We start from the raw sequence: 26,485 nt of genomic DNA on the forward strand, positions 1-26,485 counted from the left end.
GCAGCCAAATAATAAAGAAATAAAGAATCCTACTTTGCGGAAATTCATTTAACGCGGTAGAGTCTGGAACGGATTACAATTGGTACAATTGGTACAATTGAACCCTGTAAGTCAGACTCGTTTTCAGTGAGGGTCGGACTCCGTCAGGGCTGCCCTTTGTCACCGATTCTGTTCATAGTTTTGATGGACAGAATTTCTAGGCACAGCCAGGGCATTGAGGGTGTCCGGTTTGGTGACCTCAGGATTAGGTCTCTGCTTTTTGCAGATGATGTGGTTCTGTTGGCCTCATCAGACCGTGACCTTCAGCTCTCACTTGGACAGTTCGCAGCCAAGTGTGAAGTGGCTAGGATGAGAATCAGCACCTCCAAATCCGAGACCATGGTCCTCAGCCGGAAAAGGGTAGAATGCTCTCTCCGGGTCGGGGATGGGGTCCTCCCCAAAGTGGAGGAGTTTAAGTATCTCGGGGTCTTGTTCACGAGTGAGGGGACGATGGAACGGGAGATCGACAGGCGGATCGGTGCGGCGTCCGCAGTGATGCGGGCTTCATCGGTCTGTCATGGTGAAGAAAGAACTGAGCCAAAAGGCAAAGCGCTCGATTTACCAGTTGATCTACGTTCCTACCCTCACCTATGGTCACAAGCTGAGGGTAGTGACCGAAAGAACAAGATCCGAGTGCCGAGTGTAAGCGGCCGAAATGAGTTTCCTCCGCATGGTGGCTGGGCTCTCCCTTAGAGATGAGGAGCTCGGTCATTCGGGAGGGACTCAGAGTAGAGCCGCTGCTCCTCCGCATTGAGAGGAGCCAGATGAGGTGGCTCGGGCATCTGATTAAGATGCCTCCTGGACGCCTCCCTGGTGAGGTGTTCTGGGCATGTCCCACTGGGAGGAGGCCCCGGGGAAGACCCAGGACATGCTTGAGGGACTATGTCTCTCGGCTGGCCTGGGAACGCCTCGGGATTCCCCCAGAGGAGCTGGATGAAGTGGCCAGGGAGAAGGAAGTCTGGGTTTCCCTGCTGAGACAGCTGCCCCCGCGACCCGACCTCGTATCAAGCGGGAGATGATGGATGGATGGATGGTTTGAGTGGATGGATGGATGGATGGATCATTGTTGTTTTGTGAAATGTTGAGATTTCTGAAATATTGTGTTTTCAGAAATGTATTTTGTTGAAACGTTGTGTTTTGACACTCAGGTATTAATACACTCCATGTAAACATAGCTATTGTGGTACAACTTTACTCTTCTAGCCCTCCAGACCTTCTGCCTACCCTCTCCGTGAAGTGGGAGCAATTCTCACTTTAATATTGGCTAAGAAATAGAAATACAGTAACTCTAAATGCTTTACACCATACATTTCTTTGTGTGTGTTTGTAGTCTCTTTTAGTAATTTCCAATATCTCAGCTGTCTGTTAGACTATACATCAGACAGATCATCCTCAGAGTGCAGTGCAGTCTTTTCTCATACTATCCCGGCATGTTCTGTATGAAGTGAGGTTCTCCACATATGGCTTGCCTGTCTCAGATGTCATATTATCACCCCCCCTGCCACCTGGCCAGATCACAGGTTGCCCCATGACAGGGACCCTGTGACCATTGGAGCCCGAACTGAGGACATGACCTGACGATAACTGATCACAGGTCCCCCCCCCCCAGCCTGTGCATTATCCCCATGATGAGATTACTGAATGTTCATGGTCTTTCCTCCCATCCAGATCCGCTACTTTACACTCCACAGCACAAAGTACTACTGGAATAATGAGGTCCAGAACTTTGAGGTGTTAACGTAAGTCATCCGTTTTCACTCTAAACTCATTTTATATTGATCTTGTTTCTATTTTTTTTCTTTTCTGGGATAGACATGTAACCAGCATGAATATAGCATTGTGATTTCGCCATAATGATAGAACTTTTATGACATCCTACAGACATTTCCCCCGCCTTATGAATTTCTGTTCTGACTTGTATATTGTGGAGATTGCTATTAGTGCCCCCTAACCCCCGTCTAATGTGCACAGGGGACTGGAAGACATGGAAGTGACGTGCTCTTCTATCCACATGGAACACAGCACGGGACTGGCCAGAAGCCAGCAAGAGTATAGGTATGGGTGTACCTCACTATGTCCTTTCCACCCTATCCCCTTCCACCCTGCCCCTACCATCCTGAACTTCCACCTTGTCCCCTCCACCCTGCCCCTTGCACCCTGTCCCCTCCACCCTGTCCCCTCCACCCTGTCCCCTACCATCCTGAACTTCCACCCTGTCCCCTACCATCCTGAACTTCCACCCTGTCCCCTCCACCCTGCCCCTTGCACCCTGCCCCCTTCACCCTGTCCCCTACCATCCTGAACTTCCACCATGCCCCTTTAGCTCTAGCTGGGGCTGACTGTACCAATGTATGTTTTTATTGCTGATTTGTTATGTATCCATCCATCACTCCTTCCATCTTCCAAATACTTATCTGGGACAGTTCCAGGGAAACATGTGCTACACATACTTTTTGAGTCTCATATCGTAATAAAATCATTTTGAATTTCGTCACTGTGGAATGAGGTTCTGTAAAAGACATTGCAGTACCTGCACCATGTGATTCATTTTCGTTTCTTATTTTTTGACAGGAGGTTATTTTTCGGAATAAACGAAATTGCGGTGAAAGTGCCTTCTGTTTTCAAGCTGCTAATTAAAGAGGTACGTCATTCATGCCGGCATTAATGAATGCATCTTCCCTTGATGTCCAAGGTAGCGTTCAGCTCTGCGTTGAGAGTAGAGTAAATGTGGACTGCACAAATCCTGTTTTCAGCAGAGTGATTCCACTGCTGGGCCCCTGCATGAGGCCCTCTCCCCCCTACTGCTCCAGGCCCTGCCTCACCCTGCTTTTTCAGTTGAATATTGCATTGAATAAAATGTCTGCTAACTAAATGTAATATGAAAGGGTGTAATGCGAAATCTCTCATTCCACCACATCTTTTGACCCTATGGGGACTAGGGGTAGGGAACACACTTTCACTGACTTCAGCATGATCACACATCTCTTTCAATATCATAAACTTAATTCATGGAAAATAAATTATTTCTTATATATTTGTTTTGGCATTACACTCATCTTAATTTTAATATATATTGTAAATATGTCAGATTTGTGTTAAGTTTGTAATTTGACATCAAAGTATAGACATTGCAAAATGCAGTTTGGAACACGTGCAGAAACATTATAAAAGTACATAGTAAGCAATGGTGCCAGTTTGTGTTGATCCCAGATATCTGATCACCAAAGTCTTGGCTACATGAAGATGACTAAATGGTGTAGTTGCAACATTCAGTTGGATAAATAAATAAGAAAAACCTAACTCATGTTACTATTTCTGGCCTCCTTCCATTGAATATGAAGGAGCTCTCATGTGTATGCGTGAGCCATTCACACTTGGCCACATCCCCACCCCCCCACCCCTTTATGGTGCTGATGCGGATGTATCTGGATCGCGTTTCACCGTTGTATTGTTCATCAAATTACCATGCGAATGCGATTTAAATACGTGGTAATGCGGCTATTTAGAATGTGAATAGCGAACTTTAGGTGAGAGCGGTACTATACGCCCCAGGTAAAACAAAATAAGCTGACATGGTTTACTTTTTTGCCAACTTAACCTAATTTTAAAAACTTTAATACTTCCAACAATGGACGTTTTGAAAAGAAGACAGATTACCGATTTAGCCAGCGTTTTTTTTCATGTTAGTACCAAAAGATTTCAGCGAGTTAAGAACTGAAATACATGAGAAAGATACGCGTCATCGCTGACGATGCCCTCGTCCCCAGAGGGTTAAACACCATTATTAAATGATTATTTCTTAAAATACCTTTGTGGATGTGACTGGAGTGTTGGCACACAGACTTATGTTGTTGTCCTAATGGCCCCTGTCTGCCCCCTGCAGGTCCTGAACCCTTTCTACATCTTCCAGCTTTTCAGTGTTATTTTATGGAGCGCTGATGAATATTACTATTATGCCATGGCCATCGTTTTAATGTCTGTCATATCGATAGCTACCTCTCTGTACACAATCAAGAAGGTGAGTGGGGGTGGCCTGTCTGGGCCTGATTTTGGCCTGATTGGGTGGGCTTGGGTTTGGGGAGCGGCTGAGGGAAGCAGGACGTTTGATTTGGATCCTCTGTCAGGGAGCTGGGAGAAGCCTCTCTGAAGGCCCGAATCTGCTGAGGAGCTTCTCACTCTGTTGGGTGTCATGGACACTCTTCTGTTTGGCTTTCCCACACTCACTTTTCTTTTTTGCCTTTTTCCCCAGCAATACATTATGCTACACGACATGGTGGCAGCACACAGTATCATCCGGGTGTCCGTCTGCAGAGCTAATGACGGTATGTGAAAAGCTTCAAACCCTGCTTGGTACACGCAGCTTTTCTGTGCCCTTGGAAGTACAGGAAATAGTGAGAAACAGACTTTAAGGGGATATCTCCAAGTTGTGCAATTCCACTAAGGCCTTTTAAAGACAATTGAGGAAGTGATCCTTTTATTTTTTCACGATGGGGTGGACTTAGGAATGCTTTATGGCATTAAGCTGAGGGTTTGGCTCAGTCCCTGTGGACAGATAAATGAGCACCAGCCTGTGATCAGCAGCCTCTTCAAGCCTCTCTTCTGCAAACGTCACAGTGTAAGCTGTGGCGGGCCCTGGCTCTGGAAAGAGCACAGGTGGGACTGTCCCACCCAGCGTGACCCTGGACCTGTGTCTCCAGCTTCACATGCATCTGACTGATACCGCCACACTTTTGCAGCTTAAAGCTGCCATTTCAATGTCTTAATAGCATAGAATAGAATAGAATAGAATAGAATACTTCTTTAATGTCCATCAAATTTACATCAGATGTGAAATTCATCTTTCACTGTGATGTAATTTTACACAAAATACAGACAACACTATGCACAATAAACATATGTCAATGCAACTAAATATAAGTAAAATATGTTATAAAATCATTCCAGTTTACTCGAGGAGCTGCCATTTCAATGTCTTAACATAACAGATATTAATGGATCAAAGGTTAGGAGGAGGACAGGTCCTCGGGGGAGGGGGCGGGTCTAGATACTGGGCGAATGATATCTTATTCAGAAAAAGGGGAAGCAGAGGATTCCTCAAGTCTTGCTGGCCCATTAACTGCCCCACCCCTTACCAATTTTAATTTTTTTCACAGAAATCGAGGAGGCCATGTCCACTGACCTTGTCCCGGGTGATATCATAGTCATTCCGACCAATGGGACCATCATGCCTTGCGATGCTGTTCTGGTCAGCGGAACCTGCATAGTCAACGAGAGCATGCTTACGGGTATGAGTGCCACCCCACATTCTCCTAATGGCTTTTTCAAAGTTATTTGTCTTTACCTAGCAAAGAAATTCATCTTGTGAAAAGTTCATCCTGATCATAAGAAGCTTACCTGATGGCAGGGCCAGTCAGTCCTACAGGTGTCATGGGTGGTCACCTCCAGCATTGACTTCTGAGGGGGTGCAGACTTCACTTTGTCTTTGGCCTTGTTCACACCTGGTATTAACATGTGTCCTGGATGATCCGATCACAAGTAGACAGTGCTAATTACAGGTGTGAACGGATTGAGGATGCATTGAGCTCAGACCACTCAAACCGCATTCAGAGGTGGTCTGGGACACACATGACCACATTCTTATAGCAGTGTGAACGCAGACCCAGGCCGCATTGAAAGACCACCTAGTCCGTGTGTGGGTGGACTTACGTATGTACTCATTAAACGCACGAGCAGTATTTAATACATGATTTGTGTCAGGACATCTGTCAGTGCACTAAACTGCATTGAGAACAACAACGCATCTTTTTCCCTACAGCACCAAAAAATAAGTTTGAATCTACTGGGAAGTTGGTTTAATATAGGACTGTCGCGACCCATTTGCAATGTTAATATTCCGTGCAAATTCGGCAAAAAATAAATTGTGTAAAAAGTGATTTGTTAAAGATGTTTTGGAATTTGCACAGATCCATATTTAATGCAAACTTTGATGAAGCTTCTTTATTTATGTCAAAGCTCCTTCACGTTTTATTAATATTGGTGAACCGTACCGGTAAAAATTACATTAAGGTAAGAATGTGCGTTCAGTAGGCTAGATAATGGATTTGTTAATAGAAACATATAATTGTTTATATAGTTTTACACTGGACTGTCCGGGGGCTTCATCTCCTGGTCAGAATTTCAGTCTCAATCCAGTGAAGCAATGAACCTCTTCTTTGAAATTTTCACAAATTTTGAGCTTAATTGGTTATGATTAAAAGCCGAAATATTATGATATGGCAACCAACATAATGTTTTGCAGACTGAACCCTTTGCCCTTAAACAGAAAAGTATTGACCTGCCCTAGGCATATGTTGAAAGACCTTTTTAACACAAGGGGAACAGTGTCAAGGATGCTGTCAGCTTAGTGACCAAAAAAGAAGCGAAGACATGAAAATGATAAGCAAAGATTAATAGAGCCCGATATTCTTTTTTTTCTTCCGAAACAAATAACATAAACATGATTTCCCTAACATTTGTTATATATTATAAGTCCTCACCAAGATAATGACATCATGTAGTTTAAAAATAAGCTTGTCATGATTTGTACATTGAACAAAAGTACAACAAAATATATTAAAGTTTTGATACGATTCAAATATATAAAAATACCAATGTGTACTGGTGACAGGAGAGTTGGACAAACTCTGCAGTGACAGCACTCGTAATATGGTTGAAGGAGTGATAGCTGCAAGGCTAGGGATTTGTGTTGGCAAATGGGAGGTTGCCACTGAATGCCAGGAGTAATTCTACTTTGTTGGGCCCTTGAACAAGGCCTTTAACCTGCAATTGCTTCATCCTGGGTATGACATTAACCTACATCCAGCCCTGCAAATTTCCAAGGAATATTTGGGGATTGGTGGCTGGATTGGCACTCCATCTCGAAAATAGTATTTTATGCAGCTTTTTCAAACTTTGCAAGTGCATTGTAGGGATGACAGTCTGGAATTGACCAAATATTGAGACAGATCGCACCAAAACTGAAGCTGCACCAAATAATGGGGGGAAAAAAGGGTATATGCAGACATTTGATCGAAATTGAAGGAAAAGTATGTGACAATGTATTTGCAACTTTTGCAGACCGGTGGTAAGGGTGAAATTCTGGATTTGATCAAATTTTGAGACAAGTTGCCCAAAAATTTAAGCAGGACCACATACTAATAGCTAAGAGAAGGGCAGTTGCAGGTACCTGATTTTATTTCAAAATGTATGTGTTCTTTTCCAAACTTTTCCATTGTATTTTATGAGTGAAGAGCTGAACCTCTTCATATTTTGAAACAAATTGCACCAAAATTGAAGCAACAATGCTTCATGACAACCAAGGTAGGGGTGATGTAGATAACATGCTTGACCTTGTGAACAGGATAACAGGATAAATTTGATATTATTACTGTATTTACTAGGGGTGTAAATCACAGCTACAGTATCGATTCCTTAAGCCAACGGTTCGATTTTTTTTGATACCGCAGAAATTCCCACGATACGATGTGATACGATACGATTAGATTCATTTCGATACTGGGGATAGTAGTCGAAATAATGAAATTTCACACAATCCTTTACATTTCAATGGATTAAAAAAGGGAAATATAATTAGCATTTTATCATATTTTATTGGGAACTGTAAACAAAATCTAGTGTAGTCAAGTATGTCCCATAAATCAAGCAAAATAAAGTGCAATAAGGTAAAAATAAAAACTTTGGATGTAGATTAACATGGTGAATAATTTTTATTTTGAATCAAGTCTTCTACAGACAAATACAAAAATGTAACAAAAGTATGTCCATAACTGTCATGACCTGCTCGTATGACCCTCTCGTGTGCTAGAGGCTTCTTACTTGGTCCAGCTCCCCCATTCACTTTTATACCCTTTCTTAAGTTTAATAGAAATAAATTGGAGGCTAACTAGGCGACTCGGTAGCTTGCAGCAGCTTGCGCGGTTGAACGCGTCATCCGTCCTCTATTTTTTATGCCATACGATCTACCCACACTACCTTTACGATCGACCAGTAGATCGCGATCGACGTATTGGGCACCCCTGGTGTAGACCATGTATACGTCGGAGTGGATCATGAAAACAATACTGGAACAGGCCAGAAAATAAAAACGTATGTATCGATATTTATGTGGTCACATCGATGCATCGGATCGTTTGACGTTGAATCGATATATCGATACAAATCGATGTATTGCTACACCCCTAGTGTTTACTGTATTTGATCTTCGATGGATCTTAATACCATAAAAACATTAAATGGATGAAAATATACACCTGACAATCTACACTTGATAAACCTGAGACAAATCACCCCAAATTTGAAACGGCAGCGATAGGTGGCAGCAGCCACCATGTTCTGAATACAGCCACTTGCCATCTAAACATATTTCATTGATCTTTTTGCTAACTTCCCAGGAACATTGTACAGGTCAGTGATTCTCAAACTGTTGGGCGTGAGGAGATAAAATAAACTTTTTTTTTTTTTTTATTGCTGCCTTGCCGCTTAGCAGTTTTTATTTATAGCAGTCCACTCATCATGAGGAACTTGGTGAAATTTGTTATGGGTGAATTTAATTAAAGTTCGGCTTTAAGGATCTTTTAGAGTGCTGTAGGTAGTCTTGGACAGTGTTACAGCAATATTTTTGTTATACAGTGGTATTTTCGTTTGGAAGAATTTTATCATGGGGAAATTTAATTTTAATCATCATTAAATCATAAATCATTAAAGTATGCTTATTAAAGTTCAGTTGTATATGCACTGGGGTAATACATTGTCTTTCTGACTGCATCTTTTCTAGATTGTAATTATTTGTAGTTATTTGTAAAAGTTACATATTTATTGCATTATCACACAAATTTATATTAAGCCAAGAACACTATTTCTTCACTTTTATAATTTGTGAATTTATTTTGGCATTGACAGTAGTGTGTTGGGGGGTGTTTTGGTGGCGGGAGACACTAATGGGTCCCCCTTGGTGCCCCACTACAGGTGAGAGCGTGCCCGTCACCAAGACCAACCTTCCTAACCCTGGGCAGGTGGCCAAGGGCTCTGCGGGCGACAGCACCTACAGCATAGAGGAGCATAAGAGGCACACTCTGTTCTGTGGCACGACCGTCATCCAGACGCGCTTCTATGCTGGGGAGCCTGTCAAGGCGGTGGTGGTCCGCACAGGTAATACTCTGGGAGGGGCTTTCAGACTGCACTGTTGGCCAGAAGTCAGTGCATATTTGCTTTATCATGTATACTTTTGTCTTAAAAGTTTCTGCTCTTGTTGAAGTGCTAAGTACGGTATACAGCTTCTGGTACTACTGGGTGGGTTAGCACTAATCTGCAGTTTGTTCCAATTAACAGCTTCTCTGTTTGTGTGGAAATGTGACAGTTTGTCTAAATGTATACCTGGTGACCATGTGTAAGCCCATGCCTCTCTTTCTATCTTTCTGTGTGTCCATTGTGGGGGACCCCCCCAGGCTTTAACACTGCCAAAGGTCAGCTGGTGCGCTCCATCCTTTACCCCAAACCCACGGATTTCAAGCTGTACCGGGACGCCTATCTGTTCTTGCTCTGCCTGGTGGCCGTGGCTGGCATCGGATTCATCTACTCCATTGTCCTCAGCATCCTGAACAAGGTGCCCTTCCCGGCAGGTACGGAAGCAGGTGAGCGGGATGCTGGGAGTGGGAGCTGCCTGACACTATCGTGCCGTCCTCCCCACCAAACAGGTACCGGCTGAAACCATCATTATCGAGTCGCTGGACATAATCACCATCACGGTGCCCCCAGCGCTGCCTGCCGCGCTGACCGCTGGCATCGTCTACGCACAGCGCCGCCTCAGGCGCATCGGTATCTTCTGCATCAGCCCTCAGAGGATCAACATCTGCGGCCAGATCAACTTAGTCTGCTTTGACAAGGTATTCCCAGTGCAGCCTGCAGGGGGAACTTTTCAGAGTCCTGCTCCTCTGATCCAGGCAGCATCAGGTACATGAAAGCTGTTGAGTTTACTTTTGGCCTGCGCTTACACACAGCCAGCTCTAGCTATAGGCAAACGAGACAATTTCTTATGGCCCCCAAATTACCTGTATTGCAGAGGAAATTAAATGATTATCAGTTTTCATGGTAGGCGGGCCTCCCAAGTAATGCTTTGCCTGGGACCCCTCAAAAGTTAACTCCGGCCCTTCGCTTGTGAATATAACTGTTGCTTTTCAGACGGGCACCCTGACTGAAGATGGCCTGGACCTCTGGGGTATTCAGAGAGCAGAGGATGGCCGGTAAGGTTAATTTTGTCAGTCTGTGGAACATGCCAGCAAACTTGGGGCCTGATCCTGTCTCCTGACCCCCACAGCTTCAATCTCTCTGAGTCGGACCCCTTCAAGGAGTCTCTGGTGCAGTCACCGTTTGTGGCCTGCATGGCCTCCTGTCACTCGCTCACCAAGATCAGTGGGGAGCTGTCTGGGGATCCCCTGGACCTGAAGATGTTCGAGGCCACGGGCTGGGTAGGTGATTATAGCCAAGGACACCAGTTAGCTCATCGTGATCTTTGTGTAGTTAATGCAAAGGCTGCTTTTGCTATATATCCTTAATTAATTCATATGTATTATTAAACCATTTGGAATTTCTTAGCTTTACCCAAAATGTTTTTCTGTTCACTGCGCAAATAATGACTCAGACAAAATCCTCGCTGCTGGAAAGACTTTGGGCTTTGGAAAAGACATGCACATATCTGGCTTCTGTCCTCTCCCAACCCCCCTTCTGCCAAACACAGATCCTGGAGGAAGCCACGGAGGAGGAAACAGCCCTCCATGACCGCATGATGCCCACCGTGGTGCGACCGCCCAAACAGCTGCTTCCCGTGCAGGCCGGGTCCGACGATCGGGACATGGTGCGTAATGACCCCTAGCAGCAATTTTTTCTATCTCTGCTTAATACTCTGCAGTGTCATCAAACGCTGGAAACCTTGCACTGAATTTCTTTACCCTCTTTCTAACTTGATAAACTCTTTTAATTATGTTTTATCAAGTCCCAAATTTACTACTGTGATGCCTGGCTTTGTGTCTCCGGGGAAGTTTCTCATTTTAATGGGACATTTTCTTTCTTCCCCTCTCTGTTCTTTCAGGAGCTACGGGAGCTGCAGGTGAATAATCTCGTCCTGTGCTCTTGATGCGTGGTTCACTCATCATCTGAATGAGGCCATGTGGAGGTTAACCCTTTTATGTTGCTCTTCACAGTCATCCTACGAGATTGGCATAGTGCGCCAGTTCCCATTTTCCTCTGCGCTGCAAAGGATGACTGTGGTGGCCAGGCGGCTGGGGGAGAAACATATGGATGCTTACCTCAAGGGGGCGCCAGAGATAGTGACCAGCCTCTGTAAAAAAGAAACAGGTTGAGCTTTATTGTTTGCTTCTTTTTGTTTGTTTTTTGGTTCTTTATGGATGGGTGGATGGATGTTTCTTTTTGACTGAAAAGGCTTCCAGTTCATTGTAAATGTCTACTTTAACAGAACAATGTCTAGCTCTTTTAGAATGGCTGTTTTCTGTTACCCAGGGAATGATGTCAAGTATAATGCCTCAGTATAGTCTTCATCATCATCATCATGTCAATAGGTCTCTTCTCCCTAATGATAGTTAGCTGCCTAGGCCAGTTGTTTAAAATGGGTAAATTTTACTTGAAGACATCACTTGAAGATAAGTTAGCTCTCTGAAATGATGTCATATTATGTATATTATGTCTTACCGGTGTTCTGGCTTTTTATCCATGAGTTGTGATAAGCATGGAGTTACATTCTATGCATCAGATGTATGTCTGACTGGCCCATCCAAACAGCCATCTAATTGGTCTTTTAATCCCCCACAGTCCCGGATGACTTTTCCACAGTTTTGGAGGACTATACCAAGCAAGGCTTCAGAGTAATTGCTCTAGCACACCGTCAGCTGGCATCAAAGCTCACCTGGCATAAAGTGCAAAATATCAGCAGGTATCCACCGTCTCTATACACTGCCCTGCATATGCCTTGTGTTTCATCGAGGCACACCATAAGCTGTATCTCCATACCATCACCCTAACCTATCCATGCTGTCTCCATAACCTGTCTCTACCCGTCACCCTAACCCGTCATTTTACTGCCAGCATTGCTAGAAGTTCAGTGAGGAATCATCTCTGAAATATAACTATTTTGAATTAAATCTTCACTAGGATTAGACCTGTTCTGTCAATAAATCTAACACATTTCCTCATAGGTCCTTTTGTTATGAGGTCATAGCTGTTTTATCCAAAAGTACTGAATTATATATGGATTAGACAAACACCAGCAGTCCTATTACTAATAGTTAAAATTGTTGAACTGGCTGTTACAGATCCACATTTACACAGCCATCTCCGGACTGGCTATTGTTTTGATTCTGGATTACATACATATGTCATTCATTTGTGCGATTATGTCCTATTTAGGGATCACATTGAGAAAAACATGGATTTCCTGGGGCTGATCATCATGCAGAACAAGCTGAAGACTGAGACACCAGCGGTCCTGGCAGATCTCCGGCGGGCCAGCATCCGCACCGTGATGGTCACGGGTGAGGGAGGGGTTGCAGTTTGTGGGTCACTTTGCATGTGCAAACTTAACTTCTGGTCACAGGTCAACAAGATAATAGATTGCTGTAGAGGCTGCTGGGATTGCTGCACTGTGAGGGAGTAGTGTGGATGCTGTGTGCACGTGTGTTGTATTGTACGCCTATTGAAGCGTTTGATTGGAATTATTTGGAAGTATATTTGAGTGTTTGTGTGCCAGTACGATTACGTGGGTGGTTGTTATGTTTTTTTCCGGTTGGCATGAGTGCTTGTCTGTCTTTGTTAATAAAGAGCGCGAGTGTTACCGAAAGCTGCGGGTGTCGCTTGAGCGGCGTTTCTGTCCGCGTACCTTCGCTACAAACGTCCGCGGGGGTAATATCTAATATCGATGATGTTAACTCTGAAAAGGACAGTTGCTCCTGAGCTTTGCTCGGTCGCCATTCGGGGCCAGGAGGACATTTTCCACTTTTTTTTTCCACTCCGGCAGTAGCCTGCTTTGAGAGGGTTTTTTGTGGTTTTTCGGCCTCCCTAGAGCAACTTCGCTTTGTTTTAGTTAAACATGATTCAGTAGGAAATTAAGTAATTGTTAATTTGCTTAATTTACTTTTTGTAAATTTACTGTTTTATTGTACTCTGCATTTTATTATATTAACTATACGTTAATTAAATCAAGTAAAATTTAAATATGCTATATAAATATACTGAGCTGGGAGTAAGGGATAGTGTAATAGTGAGATAGTTATGGGGCCAGCTCAGTGTTGTGTTTGCAAGATGTTTGCCCTTCTGGATGTTTGCGTCCAGTTGGACTTCATCTGTGAGCGATGTAAGTTAGTGGTCAAAGTTTGTGACCTAGAGGAGCAACTGGCTCTCATCCAACACAACAATTAGTTAAAGGAGAGAGTTAATACACCTTTTAGGGAGACAGTATGTATGTCACAAGCGGGGAGGGAGGAGAATGTAGGGCAGAGAGGTCGAGAGAGCTGGTTGAATGTGGGTCATAGACGTAGAAAAGGGCGTACACAGTTTACAGAGGCGGCATCACCTGAAATGACTGTGTCTAACCGCTTTCAGATGCTTCCAGCTTTAAAGCCGGAAGAGACTGGGGGGGCAAGAGGGTCCTTGGGTACTGAGGAGCCCCCTACCCCCAGGAAGAGGGAGGTTGTGGTAGTAGGGGATTCAGTTATTAGAGGTGTAGATAGTTATGTGTGCACCCATGATAGAGGGTCCCGTACGGTGTCTTGCCTGCCTGGTGCCCAGGTGGGGGACCTTCCGAATCGAGTGGACAGGCTTTTGGCCCCAGCCGGGGTGGATCCGGTGATCATGGTGCATGTTGGCACCAACGACATAGGAAAGGGCAGGAGGGCTGTTCTGCAGGATAAATTTATAGAAGTCGCGGATAAGCTTAGAAGAAGAACATCCACAGTGGTATTCTCTGGAATACTTCCCGTGCCACATGCAAGCCAGGCTAAGTTAGCTGAGATAAGGAGATTAAATGCGTGGCTAAAAGGGTGGTGTAGGAAAGACGGGTTTAGGTTTATGGGGCACTGGAGGACCTTCTGGAACAAGTGGGACCTGTTCAAACTGGATGGGTTGCATCTGAACCAGAGGGGAACCAGTGTATTGGGGAGGCGTATGTGTTGAGTAGTTGAGGAATGTTTAAACTAAGGACTGGGGGGCAGGGAGGTTAGTTATGAATATAGGTGGGAGGAGATGGAAAGCCCCAATTAATATTAAAAGTGAGCATAATAAAAGGCCTACCCTTTGCAGTCTGTACTTAAACGCTAGGAGTATTAGAAACAAAATTCATGATTTAGAGGTTTTACTTTCATCAGACTCTTACGACATTAATGGAATAACAGAAACATGGATGACTGACAATAATGGAGAACAATTTAATATGGATGATTACATGTTGTTCATAGAGACTGGATGAGGGAGAGAGGTGGTGTTGCTGTATACAGTACATAAAAGAAAACTTGCAGACAAGGGAGCTAAAAATAAAAGTACAGAAGCTGTATGGGTAAAACTAGATGCTAAAAACTCTAATGGCCTAATTGTCTGTGTTTGTTATAGAGCACCTAAAGTAGCTGTAGAGGAAAGTAGAATGTTATATGATGATATCAGGATTATGAGTAATAAAAATGATGTGGTGGTTATGGGTGATTTTAATTTACCTGGGATACCGTCTCTGGCTTTTCTGTAAATGAACTTGAGATGGTGGAATTAGTACAAGATTGATTTTTTACTCAGTTTAATACCCCTACCAGAGGAGATGCCCTTCTTGATCTTGTTTTGTCTAACAACCAGGATAGGATTGGAAAATTAGAGGTTTTAGAACCACTGGACGGTAGTGGATCACAACATGATTAAATTTGAGGTTAATTTTAGTGTCCGAAGAGCAAAGTCCAAAACAAAAACATCCAATGTAAGGAAGGCTAACTTTAATGGAATGAGACTGAAACTAGATACTGTAAACTGGATGGAGTTAAGCAACAAAACTGTTGAAGAGGCATGGGAATTTTTTAAAAGCATGTTGTTGCCAGTGCAAGAGGACTTCATACCTGTTTCCAGCAAAACTAAATCTAGGAAACTGCAGCCAAGGTGTTTTACTACAGAAATTAAGAATAAAGTGAGGAGGAAAAGGGGTCTCTTCCACAAATGGAAATTAACTAACAATTTCAAAATAAAGCAGGAGTATCTAAGTATACAGGTTGAGTTAAAAAAAATAACATTAGACTCGCTAAGAGGAATGTAGAAAGGCAGATTGCATCGGAGGCTAAGGATGACATTAAAAGTTTCTTCCAATATTTTCACTCCAAAAGAGCTCTAAAAGCTGAAATCACTAATGTGCCGGATAGTAAAGGTCTTATAATTGAAAATGAAATTGATATAGTAAATAAGTTTAATGATTATTTTATACGGGTGTTCACAGTAGGGAACACAAGTAACCTGACACCATTTAGTACAAATACAGCATCATCTATGACCAATATATGTATAACTGAGGCTGATGTGGTACAAAGCCTAGCTAAGCTCAAAATGAATCACAGGGTCCTGATGGCATCTTACCTATAGCTTTAAAAGAGATGAGGGATATTATTAGCCAACCTTTAACATTACTATTTCAGAAATCCTTATCTACTGCAGTTGGGAATTGCTGCAGTTTTGATATGAACTTGTGTCAAATCCACTGTGCTTTTCGCCAGGTGACAACATGCTGACCGCTATATCGGTGGCACGAGACTGTGGGATGATCCCACCACAAGACCGGGTCATCATCGCTGATGCCATCCCTCCCAAAGATGGGCAGGCTGCCAAGATCAACTGGCATTATGCAGATAGCCCTGTTCAAAACTCCAGCAAGAGTGTTCAAGTGGAGGTCAGTGGTCTGAGCCCCCCCTGTATGGAGGGTTAAGGAGATGACAGTCCTTTTAATGTTTTTTCTAATGTTTATTTGACAATGATGCAAAGACTTGGCCAGACTATGGACCAGAATTTAGTCAGTGTTAGAAAATTATTGTATTTGGAATTTTGGTGATCAGTGTTGACACACCACAGCACACAACAACGAAATGTGTCCTCTGCATTTAACCCATATGTGACATCGTGACATAGCACAGGGCAGCTAATTCAGCGCCCAGGGAGCAGTGCTTGGGGGCGGTACTTTGCTGTCGGGATTCGAACCAGCAATCTTTCAGTTACAAATGCAATCATTAGGCCCCCACTGAACCAGGATACCCTTATTCATATATAGCACAAATAGATTTAGGTTGTCTCTCCTGAGTATTTACACTTCAGAGTATCACAGTTCACCCTTCACTTTGCACCCCCCATGCTCGTTTCATCTCTTAAAATGACTCACTCTCCACAATACGTTTATTTGGCAGGAAGTGGAAATCGGCATGCAGGATGACGAAGCTGAGGAGTCTAGGTCTCAGGAGCAGTACCACTTTGCCATGAGTGGAAAGTCATTTGCTGTCATCACAGAGCACTTCCCAGATCTGGTGCAGAAGGTGGGGCCCCCAGCTGGATTGTTTCGCGTGTTTTGCTGTAACGTGACATAAGCTCTCGGTAACCCCCCCCCCTCCCTTCCTCTGCCTCACGGCCACTCCGGTAGCTGGTTCTTCACGGCACCGTATTCGCCCGGATGGCTCCCGATCAGAAGACCCAGCTGGTGGAGGCTTTGCAGAGCGTGGAGTGAGTCTGTCATCTTGTTTAATGTTCCACCTTTTCATTCTGCCCCAGAGCATGTTGTAAACCAGGCTGTGTTTCTTTCATTTGCAGTTATTTTGTTGGAATGTGCGGCGATGGAGCAAATGACTGTGGTGTGAGTATTTGTTTGTCCATTTAAAGGCAAGCAGTGTCACACACAAAAGCTTACTATAAATGGGTAGAGATATTGATCAGACCTGCACGGTGCTGTAATGATGCTTACGATGTGTTCGGAGATCTCTTTCTGTTGTATTTGTTTAACGCATTGATTGTGTTGCATGAATGTGGTGATTTAATGAAGGTTTGCCAATGCATCTTCAGAGTGATTGATGTCCCCAGAGCCTGTTTGGTGCCTTTAACCTGGATTGCATATGAAGTCATTCAGCTCTCTGCTTCTTCTCCACTAGGCCCTGAAGAGAGCTCACAGCGGCATCTCTTTGTCTGAGCTGGAGGCCTCTGTCGCCTCCCCCTTTACCTCCAGAACACCAAACATCTCCTGTGTACCCAACCTCATCAGGTAATCCTCTGATGCATCAACACACAAAATGAAGATTCAAGTGAGGGCTGTTTAGCCTTCCACCTTAACTTTCTGACATTATCAGTAGAGTGACCCTACAGAGGACTGGGATGCACAGCTTCATCTCAGCATCTCCTAGGCTGAAACCGCACTGCTTGCTTTAGTTATTAATGCAGTGCTTGCTTTATCAAGCTCTGTGGACATTCATTTATACAACTGGGTACAGTGGATGTGCTTCCCTGGGACTTGAACCCATAACCTTCTTAATATGTACATTTCAACTGGTGTTTCGCTGTAGGGAAGGACGAGCTGCCCTCATCACGTCCTTCTGTGTGTTCAAGTTCATGGCCCTCTACAGTATTATTCAGTACATCAGCGTGACTCTCCTGTACTCTGTGAGTGTGCTATGCCCTGCTTGGCCTGCCCAAAGAGGGTGCCTGTTTCACTTGCAAGGCGCTCCATTGCTTCTATACCCTGAAGGTAGTTGGCCAAAATCTTGACGATTTGGTCTTTGACGTTTCAGGTCCTGAGCAACCTAGGAGACTTCCAGTTCCTTTTTATCGATATTGCCATCATTCTCCTCATTGTCTTCACAAGTGAGTATTAGAAGACATCCTTAGTTAGTGCCAGGGAGCCCAATGAACATAAAGGCTGCCGTATACTAATGACTTCTGGACAAAACGAAATCGAACACATCGGCGAGAACAATCAGTTACACACTTAAAACGATGCTGCTGCATTGTTCGTTCTGTGTCACACCACAACCCTTGAAGGCACAGAATGTTTTTGATGCAGCTGACCTACATACCGAGCACAAATAAACGTATTGTGGAGTGTGTGTCATTTTACGAGATGAAGCAATTATGGGGGATGCAAAGCAAAACGTGAACTGTGACTCTCTGAAGTGTAAATACTTTGGAGAGACGTCCTAAATCTAACTATTTGTGCCATTTTAATAAAGGAGATGACGGCTCTTTTAAAATGGAAGTTGCTCTTTATTTACAGCCACTATTGGTTCAGTACTAGCAGTGGCACAGCTAAGGAAGCCAACAATTTGCTTGTCACAGTTACATTTACTGTTTACAGAAATGCATGAATACACATATTGATTTACACTATTGAAACTGAGGTGTGGTGCAAAGCATGCTGGTAACTGCACAATTAGTCCTACTGATGAACCCCATGGTGTTATTTTTATGTCTCGCAATAATGGACAGTGGGTGGGATCAGAATAAAAAGTTCCCTTTGGGTGCCTTACACAAGCAATCGGTAATCACTGCTCATGCTACATTATGTTGCCAAAATGACATTGGATTTTGTCAGTGTCGTCTGAAGTATATGGCCAGCTTTAGTGCAATTAGGCTGCATTTATGAGAACAAGTTAGCGTCAGGGCAAGAGATTTTTGCTTTTAGCCGATGATGTAGTCTAGTTTTATTCAGAATCCATGGTTGGTGACACACGTTAGATGATACTTTTCTATGATACCTGGAGTTTTCTGTATCACACATCATAAAAACTGAATTTCCACAAATCTGCCTGTGGTTCCTCCTCTTGTGAGCTGATGGCAGCACTATGCTAACCTTTGACCTGAAACCATGAACGCTGGCTGCTCTTTGCGCCCTTGTTCTTGCAGTGAGTTTGAACCCGGCTTGGAGGGAGCTGGTGGCTCGCCGCCCCCCATCAGGCCTTATCTCCAGGCCGCTGCTTTTCTCTGTGATGACCCAGATCCTCATTTGCCTGGGTTTCCAGGCCCTCTCTTTCTTCTGGGTCCAGCACCAGAGCTGGTATGAGAAGTGGACACCGTACAGCGAGTGAGTACCGCCATTATATGCCATACGGTACAGTACGTATTCTATATATTTTTGTAATAACTGGTGCACTGTATAATGTGAGGTTTTTTTTATATAATTGAGGTTGTTTTATTCATTTCTTTTAATTTTTGTATATCTATTATGTAAGGTAGAGAGATTACCAGAGCATAAGTATTTCATTGTATATTCAGAATAAATGACAATAAATTTGAACTTGTGAAATTCTCCTTTTGTCCGTTTCTCTCTCTGTTCTTCAGCGCCTGCAACGCGTCTGATTTTAGCAATATGTCAAATCACAACGACACAGAGATGGACGAGCACAACATCCAGAACTATGAGAACACAACTCTTTTCTACATCTCCTCCTTCCAGTACCTAATTGTTGCTGTCGTGTTCTCCAAAGGAAAGCCCTTCAGGCAGCCAAGCTACAAAAACTGTACGTGTTCTTGTTTTACTTGCATTTTCTCCAAGTGTGTCTATAAGGTTGTTGCTTCTTGAGTAAATTCAGTAGTCAGTGTATTCTCAGTGTCTCTGAATAATGCTGTGTAACCTCATGTGAGGCATGAATAATCTCCTCGTGTTTCTCTCTCTGCAGGGCCCTTCGTGCTGTCAGTTCTCACCCTTTACTCTTTCCTGTTCTTCATCATGTTATATCCAACCTCCACTATCGACGACTTCCTGCAGGTGAACGTGCAATCACAAGTTGATAGCATGGTCTTATGAATGCATTGCCAAGTGGAGTTCTGAGTGTTGTGATTCAAATAAAAGGCATCAATTTTAAGATTAAAATAGCTTGTACTGGAAGACTTTATGGTAGATAGATGCTAACAAACTGTACAGACTATTGGGTTCATCCCATGCTCTCCCCTCTTAGATCGTGTGTGTTCCATTTGAGTGGCGAATGACAATGCTTTTCATCATTGGGCTCAACGCGACTGTATCCATCTTCATGGAGGTATGTTACTGTGTGACTTCTCTTGTGATGTAAGGAATATGACTCCAATATAGGTAATGGCCTATTGCTTAGTTTACTTGAATTTTTCAACATAGATACTGAGTCATGGAGCCTAACATGATATTTTTGTGCATGACGGTACACTTTGGGATTGGCCGTAAGCTCCTTCTTTTTCCTTCAAGCTTGTCCAGAATGTGAGCATTTTTGACACTGACATCTCCTTAAATGTAACCTAAATGAGCCTGATCGCCCCTGCCTGGTTTGCTGTGAAAAAAGCATGGCCTGCCTCAGCACACACTCTCGCCTGGTTGCTGCTCCTCAGTTAACCGGTTGAACTTCTATCCTAACTTATCAGCACTGGGACATAACAGGAAAGAACAGCCCCGAGGCGGATGCCTCATAATGCTGCCGTTTGAGTTTCACTACATCAAACAAGGTCATAAGTCCCACAGTTTAAAATAGCGTTCTGAACCCACCGGCTTACTTTGAGTCAAGTAGCTGGAAGGTTGCCCCCTGACTGGTACCAGGCATCTGAGTCATGGGCACTGCTTTACCTGATCCCCGTGGGGCCCCTAGGCTCCTGTGTGAACTCTGCATGGAAGCTTAAGGCACCACACTTCTAAGCCAAGCTTTCTACATCCAGCACAGACCTGCCATCCCAAAGCAGCATGACTGTGCGAAGCCAGGGTGAATCATTCTATAGAAACGTATACAGTCAGACCTCAGACATTCTTGAGGTTAGGTTCCAGAACACGTCATGAATGAGGAGAATTCACAGATGTTTGGTATAGTCACTAAAAATGGTAATATGTGCTTATTTCTATAGTTAAAACCCTAAATATGCTCCCAAAACACTTTAATTTCATTTAAAAGTTAGCTTAATACATTACCTTTAAAAAAAACAAATGTTTGATGTAAAGCTAGAGTACAGTATCGCCTAATGGATATTTGTCACACTAGCACATGTACAGTACAGTATACTAATGTTACCCCTACTAATTCATAGAACACGGCATTGGCTGCCATTTTCTTTTGCATTCACAGTAAGGTCAAATGAGTAAACACACAGGACTGTAAACTTATTGACAGAAGTCCTATACGGCTACTGCACAATCAGCAGGGTGAAAAGCTGGTAACCATGGTCTGTGATTCCAACTCTTTCAGTGTTTATAGCAGATGCGTCTTGAGAAGGAAGCCCGCGACGCATTTGCTATATACGTAAACATTTGCACCTTTCAAGAAATTTATAATTTTTGTGCGTTGAATTTACGTTAACGTATATTTACTATTACAAAATAGTAAATTAACTATTTAGTAATATTTATCTAACCATTAGCGTTCCAAAGCAATAAACTTTGCGAATGGGATTCGCATCTTGTAAAGGTACAGTACAGTATGTACATAAAAAGGAACGAAAGAAAGACACGTTTTAAACGATTTTTTTAAGTGATCAATATTGTATGTCTTGAACTTTCCCCAAAAACACTAGATCTTCATTAACTAAATTTTTCACCAATTTTACACTTAAAAGCATGAAAATTGCTACGAAAATTAAACATGAACACTTCTGCAGGGTTTTTTGAGGATTTCGCAGATGTGCGGAAAAAACGCGAATGCAAATAAGTTTGGTTCCAATGAAATTCTTGCAGGTCTGTGAATTTGCGAATCACGAAGTGCGAATGCACGAGGGCTGACTGTACAGCTGTTTTGAAAGATTTCTATCAATTCAGGATCTCAGCTAAAGTGATTTTTTTTCCTTTGCTTTTATTCCTTTTCTTTTTAATGACCCCCACAAACATATTCCCAGCTAATATACCAGAGAATCATATCTTGGATCGATTCAGGTAATGAAGGATAAGTTGAGTAAAGATGATCAGTAGCTCTCTTAATTTTCTCCTGCCCAATGCAATGTTCTTTAGATGCTCATCCTTGACATCATCTTATGGAAACTCGTGTTCAGCCGAAACAAGCAGGGCAGCTATGCCGTGACCCCTGCTTCACAGTCACCTCAGGTTGGAAACCTCACGCTTTGTTCACTGTAGCTTTGACTTCCTCATGTCTCTCTTCACCCTGCCCTCTTCTCACACCTCCCTCCATACTGCCTTTGACTTTGCATGTGCATACAGTGATTGCTGTGATCAGTTCACCCCCCTGCTCCACTCTGGGCTCCTGGTGCAGGAGTTCCTTGGCTTTTTGGCTAATACACTAGCAGCTCCATTTGGCTCCATTCTGTCTGTAGCATAGTACATCTACCTTGTAGCTATGAATGGAGAACCTTCATCAGATATGTCTTCATCATAGGATTGTTTAGAGATCTCATTCTGGGACTACAGTATCTCTTCCGGTCAGCTATAATCGACAGGAATGGGCCTGTGAGTTTGTGAGTCCTGGTGTTGCTGGGCCTTACCCCTATGGTGAACAGTCTCAGGGTAGAGGCTGTGGTGAACAGTCTCAGGGTGGAGGGAGAAGTTTAAAGTTGGTGGAGGATTCAAATCAAATTCAGTGTATTGTCTGCAGATAGCCAATAGGCTCTTTTATCATAATTATTACTGTTGTTGTTATTTTTTTGTGGGGGTAGGCCTTTATATTTATTTATTTATGGGGGGGGGGTTGCAACTGTGGGAGGAAGTCCTTTTTTCCACCCCATGAAACTCTGGCTCATTACTTTTTGAACCATTCTTTTGCTAAAAGCTTTTTCCCTTCACATACATCCCACTATTTGCATGACAAAAAAAATGTGCTGAAATGGATTCTCTTTCGATAGTAGATAATTTAGTTTATAGTTTTATAATTTAGTCTTTCCATATGGTCATGTATTACACTAAACATTCCACGTTGGACTCTGGGATGCAGAAGGGAGAAGCACCAGTGAAAATTGGCTGATGTCTTGTCGTTCTTACCATTGACAGTCAGCCATTGAGTGCTGGGGCTCCAAGTGGCCCTTGTGGCTTTGCTGCCGGAGGAAGCAGGTCCCAAAGGCACGCTACATGCACCTGGCCCAGGAGCTGCGCATCGACCCTGACTGGCCCCCCAAACCCAAAACCATCACCGAGGCCAAGACACCCCCAAGTCCTGAGAGCCGATCCTCCCACATCCAGTCTGCCTCCTAGCACTTCCTCTGGCCTATGGGCTGAGGTGACCAAAAAGAGACTGAGATAGTGGAATGGTAAGCACTGAACATAGGCAGTGACCTCTGGAAAGCAGAGCCTCTTCAGTTTCTTGTGCTCGCTTTGCAGCCTGCGGCAGAGCCACTCCAACTAGCATTAATCTCCCAGGTTATTGCTGCTCTCCTTCATAATGTAAGGTTGTGCTTTTTGGATTCTCAGGCTGGGAACTGTCATTTCTTGTGCTTTTGGGACTCTCATGCCATTGCTCAGTTTCAGAAAAAAATCAAGAATGCAAATGGATTCTGCAATGGGATTTTTAAGATGATATCAAGATTTCCTGTGAAAATCATACTTTACACACTGAGAGCTTAAAAATGGTTAAGAATTAAAACTTGGGATCGGCCATGGGAAAAAACGACATGTAACCCGAGAACGCACTGTTTAAAAAAAATAATAAAATCTCAAAAAATGCAGATATGGCTTCATGATGCAACAAGCTGCTGAAATGCTGTCAGCTCATGCTGTCATGGTTCTTAGTTAATACTGAAATTGAGATGTGTATTTTCTATATTTCTTCCTGTGGAAGAACATTCTGAAGTATGATAATCAAGAATAGCCAGGCATTGTGAACAGAACCCTCATTACAGATGAAACTATGGTCTGTTTTCCAAAGTTCCGACAAAGGTGGTGTGGAACGATGACATGTGGCAGCCTGCCACCTCGTGTTATCCGGTGAGCCCAGTAACTACATCCAGTAGAATTCCGACACAGCATTTCATTTTATCATTTTCTTTTAAAAATAAATTGTTTGCTTTTCAATTACTAATAATGGCACAAATTGACAGATTGTCTTATTGTAATGGACAAAGTAATAACAGAGAACATGGAGGTAGCAGCGATGTTAGGGAGCGGGGAGTTGTGCTTGTGTCATTTGCAGAGCACTTCAGGTCACTTTTGACTGCTTTTTCTGTCAGTTTATTACTATTTTCATAGCAATTGTTAATTTCTGACTGGGAGAGAACTCTACCTTGGTGCATGGTAGTGAAAACATAGGCCAAAGCTGACAGCATGTGCAGTGCTTGGGGCAATTACCTAATGACCCATCAGGGGAGCTTAGACTGAATTGAATTCATTCTCAAATCATGTTCATTTTGTTGGATTTATCAATTATCAAATGTCAGTAATTGTGGGAAACGCGCAACATATGACCTGAAAAAAATGTTTATAAAATTTATTTTTGTTTAGAAGTGGATCTAAGAGGTTTCTTTTCCTTTTTTCACAAATTATGTTGTAACACAGAAAAATGTTCTTGATGCACAGGTGAAGAACCAAATCTGAGAAATGTGCTTCAGCTTGTTCTTTTAGTCTTGTATGTAAATGACCACCCTGGCTCCCCTTGTTAGGTAAAGCAATAAGACTAAGTGGAAACTCGTGTGCTTTTCCTGTTTGTCAATAGGACAAGATGTTAGCAGTGGGTTTTGGAAGAAAAAAAAATGAAGCTGTCTCTTATCATTGCTGTTTTGTATACGTTAATTATGTTGTACGATTAAATAGCTTTTGTATTTAATTATTGAATTGTATCCACTCTCCATCAGAAGTAGTAAATATTCAAAACTACTCTACAGTACTTTTTACGTATTTACATTTTCATTAGTCAAGATTTTATTACAAAAGCAGTTCACTTTCATTATGTGTACTCAAAATCATCACAAATAACTTCATGGAATTCATCTACAGTATTTTATTTTTAAACCAATGAAATCAAGACCAAATTTTGATTTGGTGGTACAAAAGTTTTGAGTTTTGATAGTGTATAAGATCACAAGTATATAGGCTTCGCTGCTAGTACAGTTCAGCTTTGGATCTTGGAAATTTTTATTGAATTTATTGCCTCAGGTAAATGTAAAGAAAACTGCGAACATTGTATTACATATATGGATCATTGTAATAAATGCTTTTGGTAACTTTCTCTTTTCCTTCTGGAAGTTCAGAATTATGCATTTTTTTTCCTAAATATATGTAATGAATTTGCAAATTTTTCTACGCGTAATTTATTTTTTATTTATTTTTATTTCATTTCCATGGGCTGTATTTCTAATTTTGAAAGCTTGATTCCTGTTTATTTACTCTTTTTTTAAATAAACATTAAGAAATTGTATTGTGGTGTTAATTTTGTGTTATTTTCATTTTTCATTTCCTGACCCACATTTCCTGAGAACATCACATCCTGGTACAGGGCATTAAGGGACTACAAAGAGTGACTTGGGCAGCAGAGCACTGTACCAGATCTTCTCTATCATCTCTGCAGGACATTTATACCAGGAGATGCCAGAGCAGAGCAACCAGGATCTAAACAGACTCGTCTCATCCCAAGTCTGTCTGAGCTGCTGAAATCAGGCAGGCGCTTCAGAAGTATTATGGCAAATACAGAGAGACCCAGGAGGAGCTTCTATTTTCACGCCATAAGACTTCTTAATCAGGACATGCCACTACTACATCCTTAATATACACAACTCATGTAAACTCTTCCTACCTGTCACCAACCTGCTATTTTTAACAATCTTTAAATTACATGTCTTTACATATATTTATACTTATGTCACTGCAACAAGGCACACTGCACTTTAAATCATATGCACATGTACAGTTTTTAAACTTTAAGATTATTTTCTATATTAGAATGACTATATTTCTCTATATTATGCGTGTATTTTATTCTTAGTTTTTTTTTTAACTTTTAGATTTTTTTAGATTTTTAAGATTTTTAACTTGCTGTCTTATTCTTAATTTTTAATTCTATTTTTGATTTGCACAGTCTAAGGCAGGGGTCATCAACATGGTGCCCGTGGGCACCAGGATGCCCCCAAGGACCACATTAGTCGCCCGCGGACCTGTTCTAAAAATAGCACAACTCACCAGTGAGCAGCATGTAAAATTTTATTTTATCCTGTTGTTATTCTTCTTTAATCACATTTGCATTTATATAGATTTGAAAATGACAATATCTAAAAAAAAAAGCATTTAAAACATGTTTATTATATATAAAGTTTACATAACTTTGGGAGGGCGTTTCAAACTGGTAGCCCTTCGTTTCAAAAATTTTGGTGACCCCTGGTCTATGGGTTTTCAGGGTACATTTCACTACATGTTGTACTAGTATTAACATCTAAGAGTAGCTGCAAAGTGGCTATTTCTGCTGCAATGAGATATTGGTTCAGCATTTTGAGTTGATAGCAACGATTGCACACC

The 26,485-nt window shown here is 42.5% G+C and overlaps 1 protein-coding gene across 5 annotated transcripts in view; it reads left to right on the top strand.

The window, feature by feature from the left end:
• Positions 1 to 25,394, top strand: part of atp13a3 (ATPase 13A3) — a 57,126-nt gene extending 31,732 nt beyond the window's left edge. For 4 of the 5 annotated variants that reach the window (XM_072699827.1, XM_072699830.1, XM_023819954.2 and 1 more), the window contains 29 exons: positions 1,708 to 1,778; positions 2,011 to 2,094; positions 2,611 to 2,680; positions 3,923 to 4,057; positions 4,289 to 4,361; positions 5,193 to 5,324; positions 9,064 to 9,246; positions 9,543 to 9,700; positions 9,792 to 9,980; positions 10,276 to 10,337; positions 10,412 to 10,562; positions 10,832 to 10,948; positions 11,183 to 11,200; positions 11,295 to 11,448; positions 11,920 to 12,040; positions 12,514 to 12,638; positions 15,840 to 16,012; positions 16,521 to 16,646; positions 16,751 to 16,830; positions 16,918 to 16,960; positions 17,253 to 17,362; positions 17,661 to 17,757; positions 17,886 to 17,958; positions 18,997 to 19,174; positions 19,432 to 19,610; positions 19,770 to 19,858; positions 20,049 to 20,129; positions 22,049 to 22,141; positions 23,039 to 25,394. In XM_072699827.1, the coding sequence (XP_072555928.1) occupies positions 1,708 to 1,778; positions 2,011 to 2,094; positions 2,611 to 2,680; positions 3,923 to 4,057; positions 4,289 to 4,361; positions 5,193 to 5,324; positions 9,064 to 9,246; positions 9,543 to 9,700; positions 9,792 to 9,980; positions 10,276 to 10,337; positions 10,412 to 10,562; positions 10,832 to 10,948; positions 11,183 to 11,200; positions 11,295 to 11,448; positions 11,920 to 12,040; positions 12,514 to 12,638; positions 15,840 to 16,012; positions 16,521 to 16,646; positions 16,751 to 16,830; positions 16,918 to 16,960; positions 17,253 to 17,362; positions 17,661 to 17,757; positions 17,886 to 17,958; positions 18,997 to 19,174; positions 19,432 to 19,610; positions 19,770 to 19,858; positions 20,049 to 20,129; positions 22,049 to 22,141; positions 23,039 to 23,239 (3,366 nt within the window). In that variant the 3' untranslated portion in view covers positions 23,240 to 25,394. The remainder of the gene's footprint in view (positions 1 to 1,707; positions 1,779 to 2,010; positions 2,095 to 2,610; positions 2,681 to 3,922; positions 4,058 to 4,288; positions 4,362 to 5,192; positions 5,325 to 9,063; positions 9,247 to 9,542; positions 9,701 to 9,791; positions 9,981 to 10,275; positions 10,338 to 10,411; positions 10,563 to 10,831; positions 10,949 to 11,182; positions 11,201 to 11,294; positions 11,449 to 11,919; positions 12,041 to 12,513; positions 12,639 to 15,839; positions 16,013 to 16,520; positions 16,647 to 16,750; positions 16,831 to 16,917; positions 16,961 to 17,252; positions 17,363 to 17,660; positions 17,758 to 17,885; positions 17,959 to 18,996; positions 19,175 to 19,431; positions 19,611 to 19,769; positions 19,859 to 20,048; positions 20,130 to 22,048; positions 22,142 to 23,038) is intronic. The other variant, XM_072699831.1, reaches the window with a different exon arrangement.
• The last annotated feature ends 1,091 nt before the right edge of the window (positions 25,395 to 26,485 follow it).

Source organism: Paramormyrops kingsleyae, chromosome 15 (genome assembly GCF_048594095.1).
Source record: "Paramormyrops kingsleyae isolate MSU_618 chromosome 15, PKINGS_0.4, whole genome shotgun sequence".
NCBI classification, from domain to species: domain Eukaryota; kingdom Metazoa; phylum Chordata; class Actinopteri; order Osteoglossiformes; family Mormyridae; genus Paramormyrops; species Paramormyrops kingsleyae.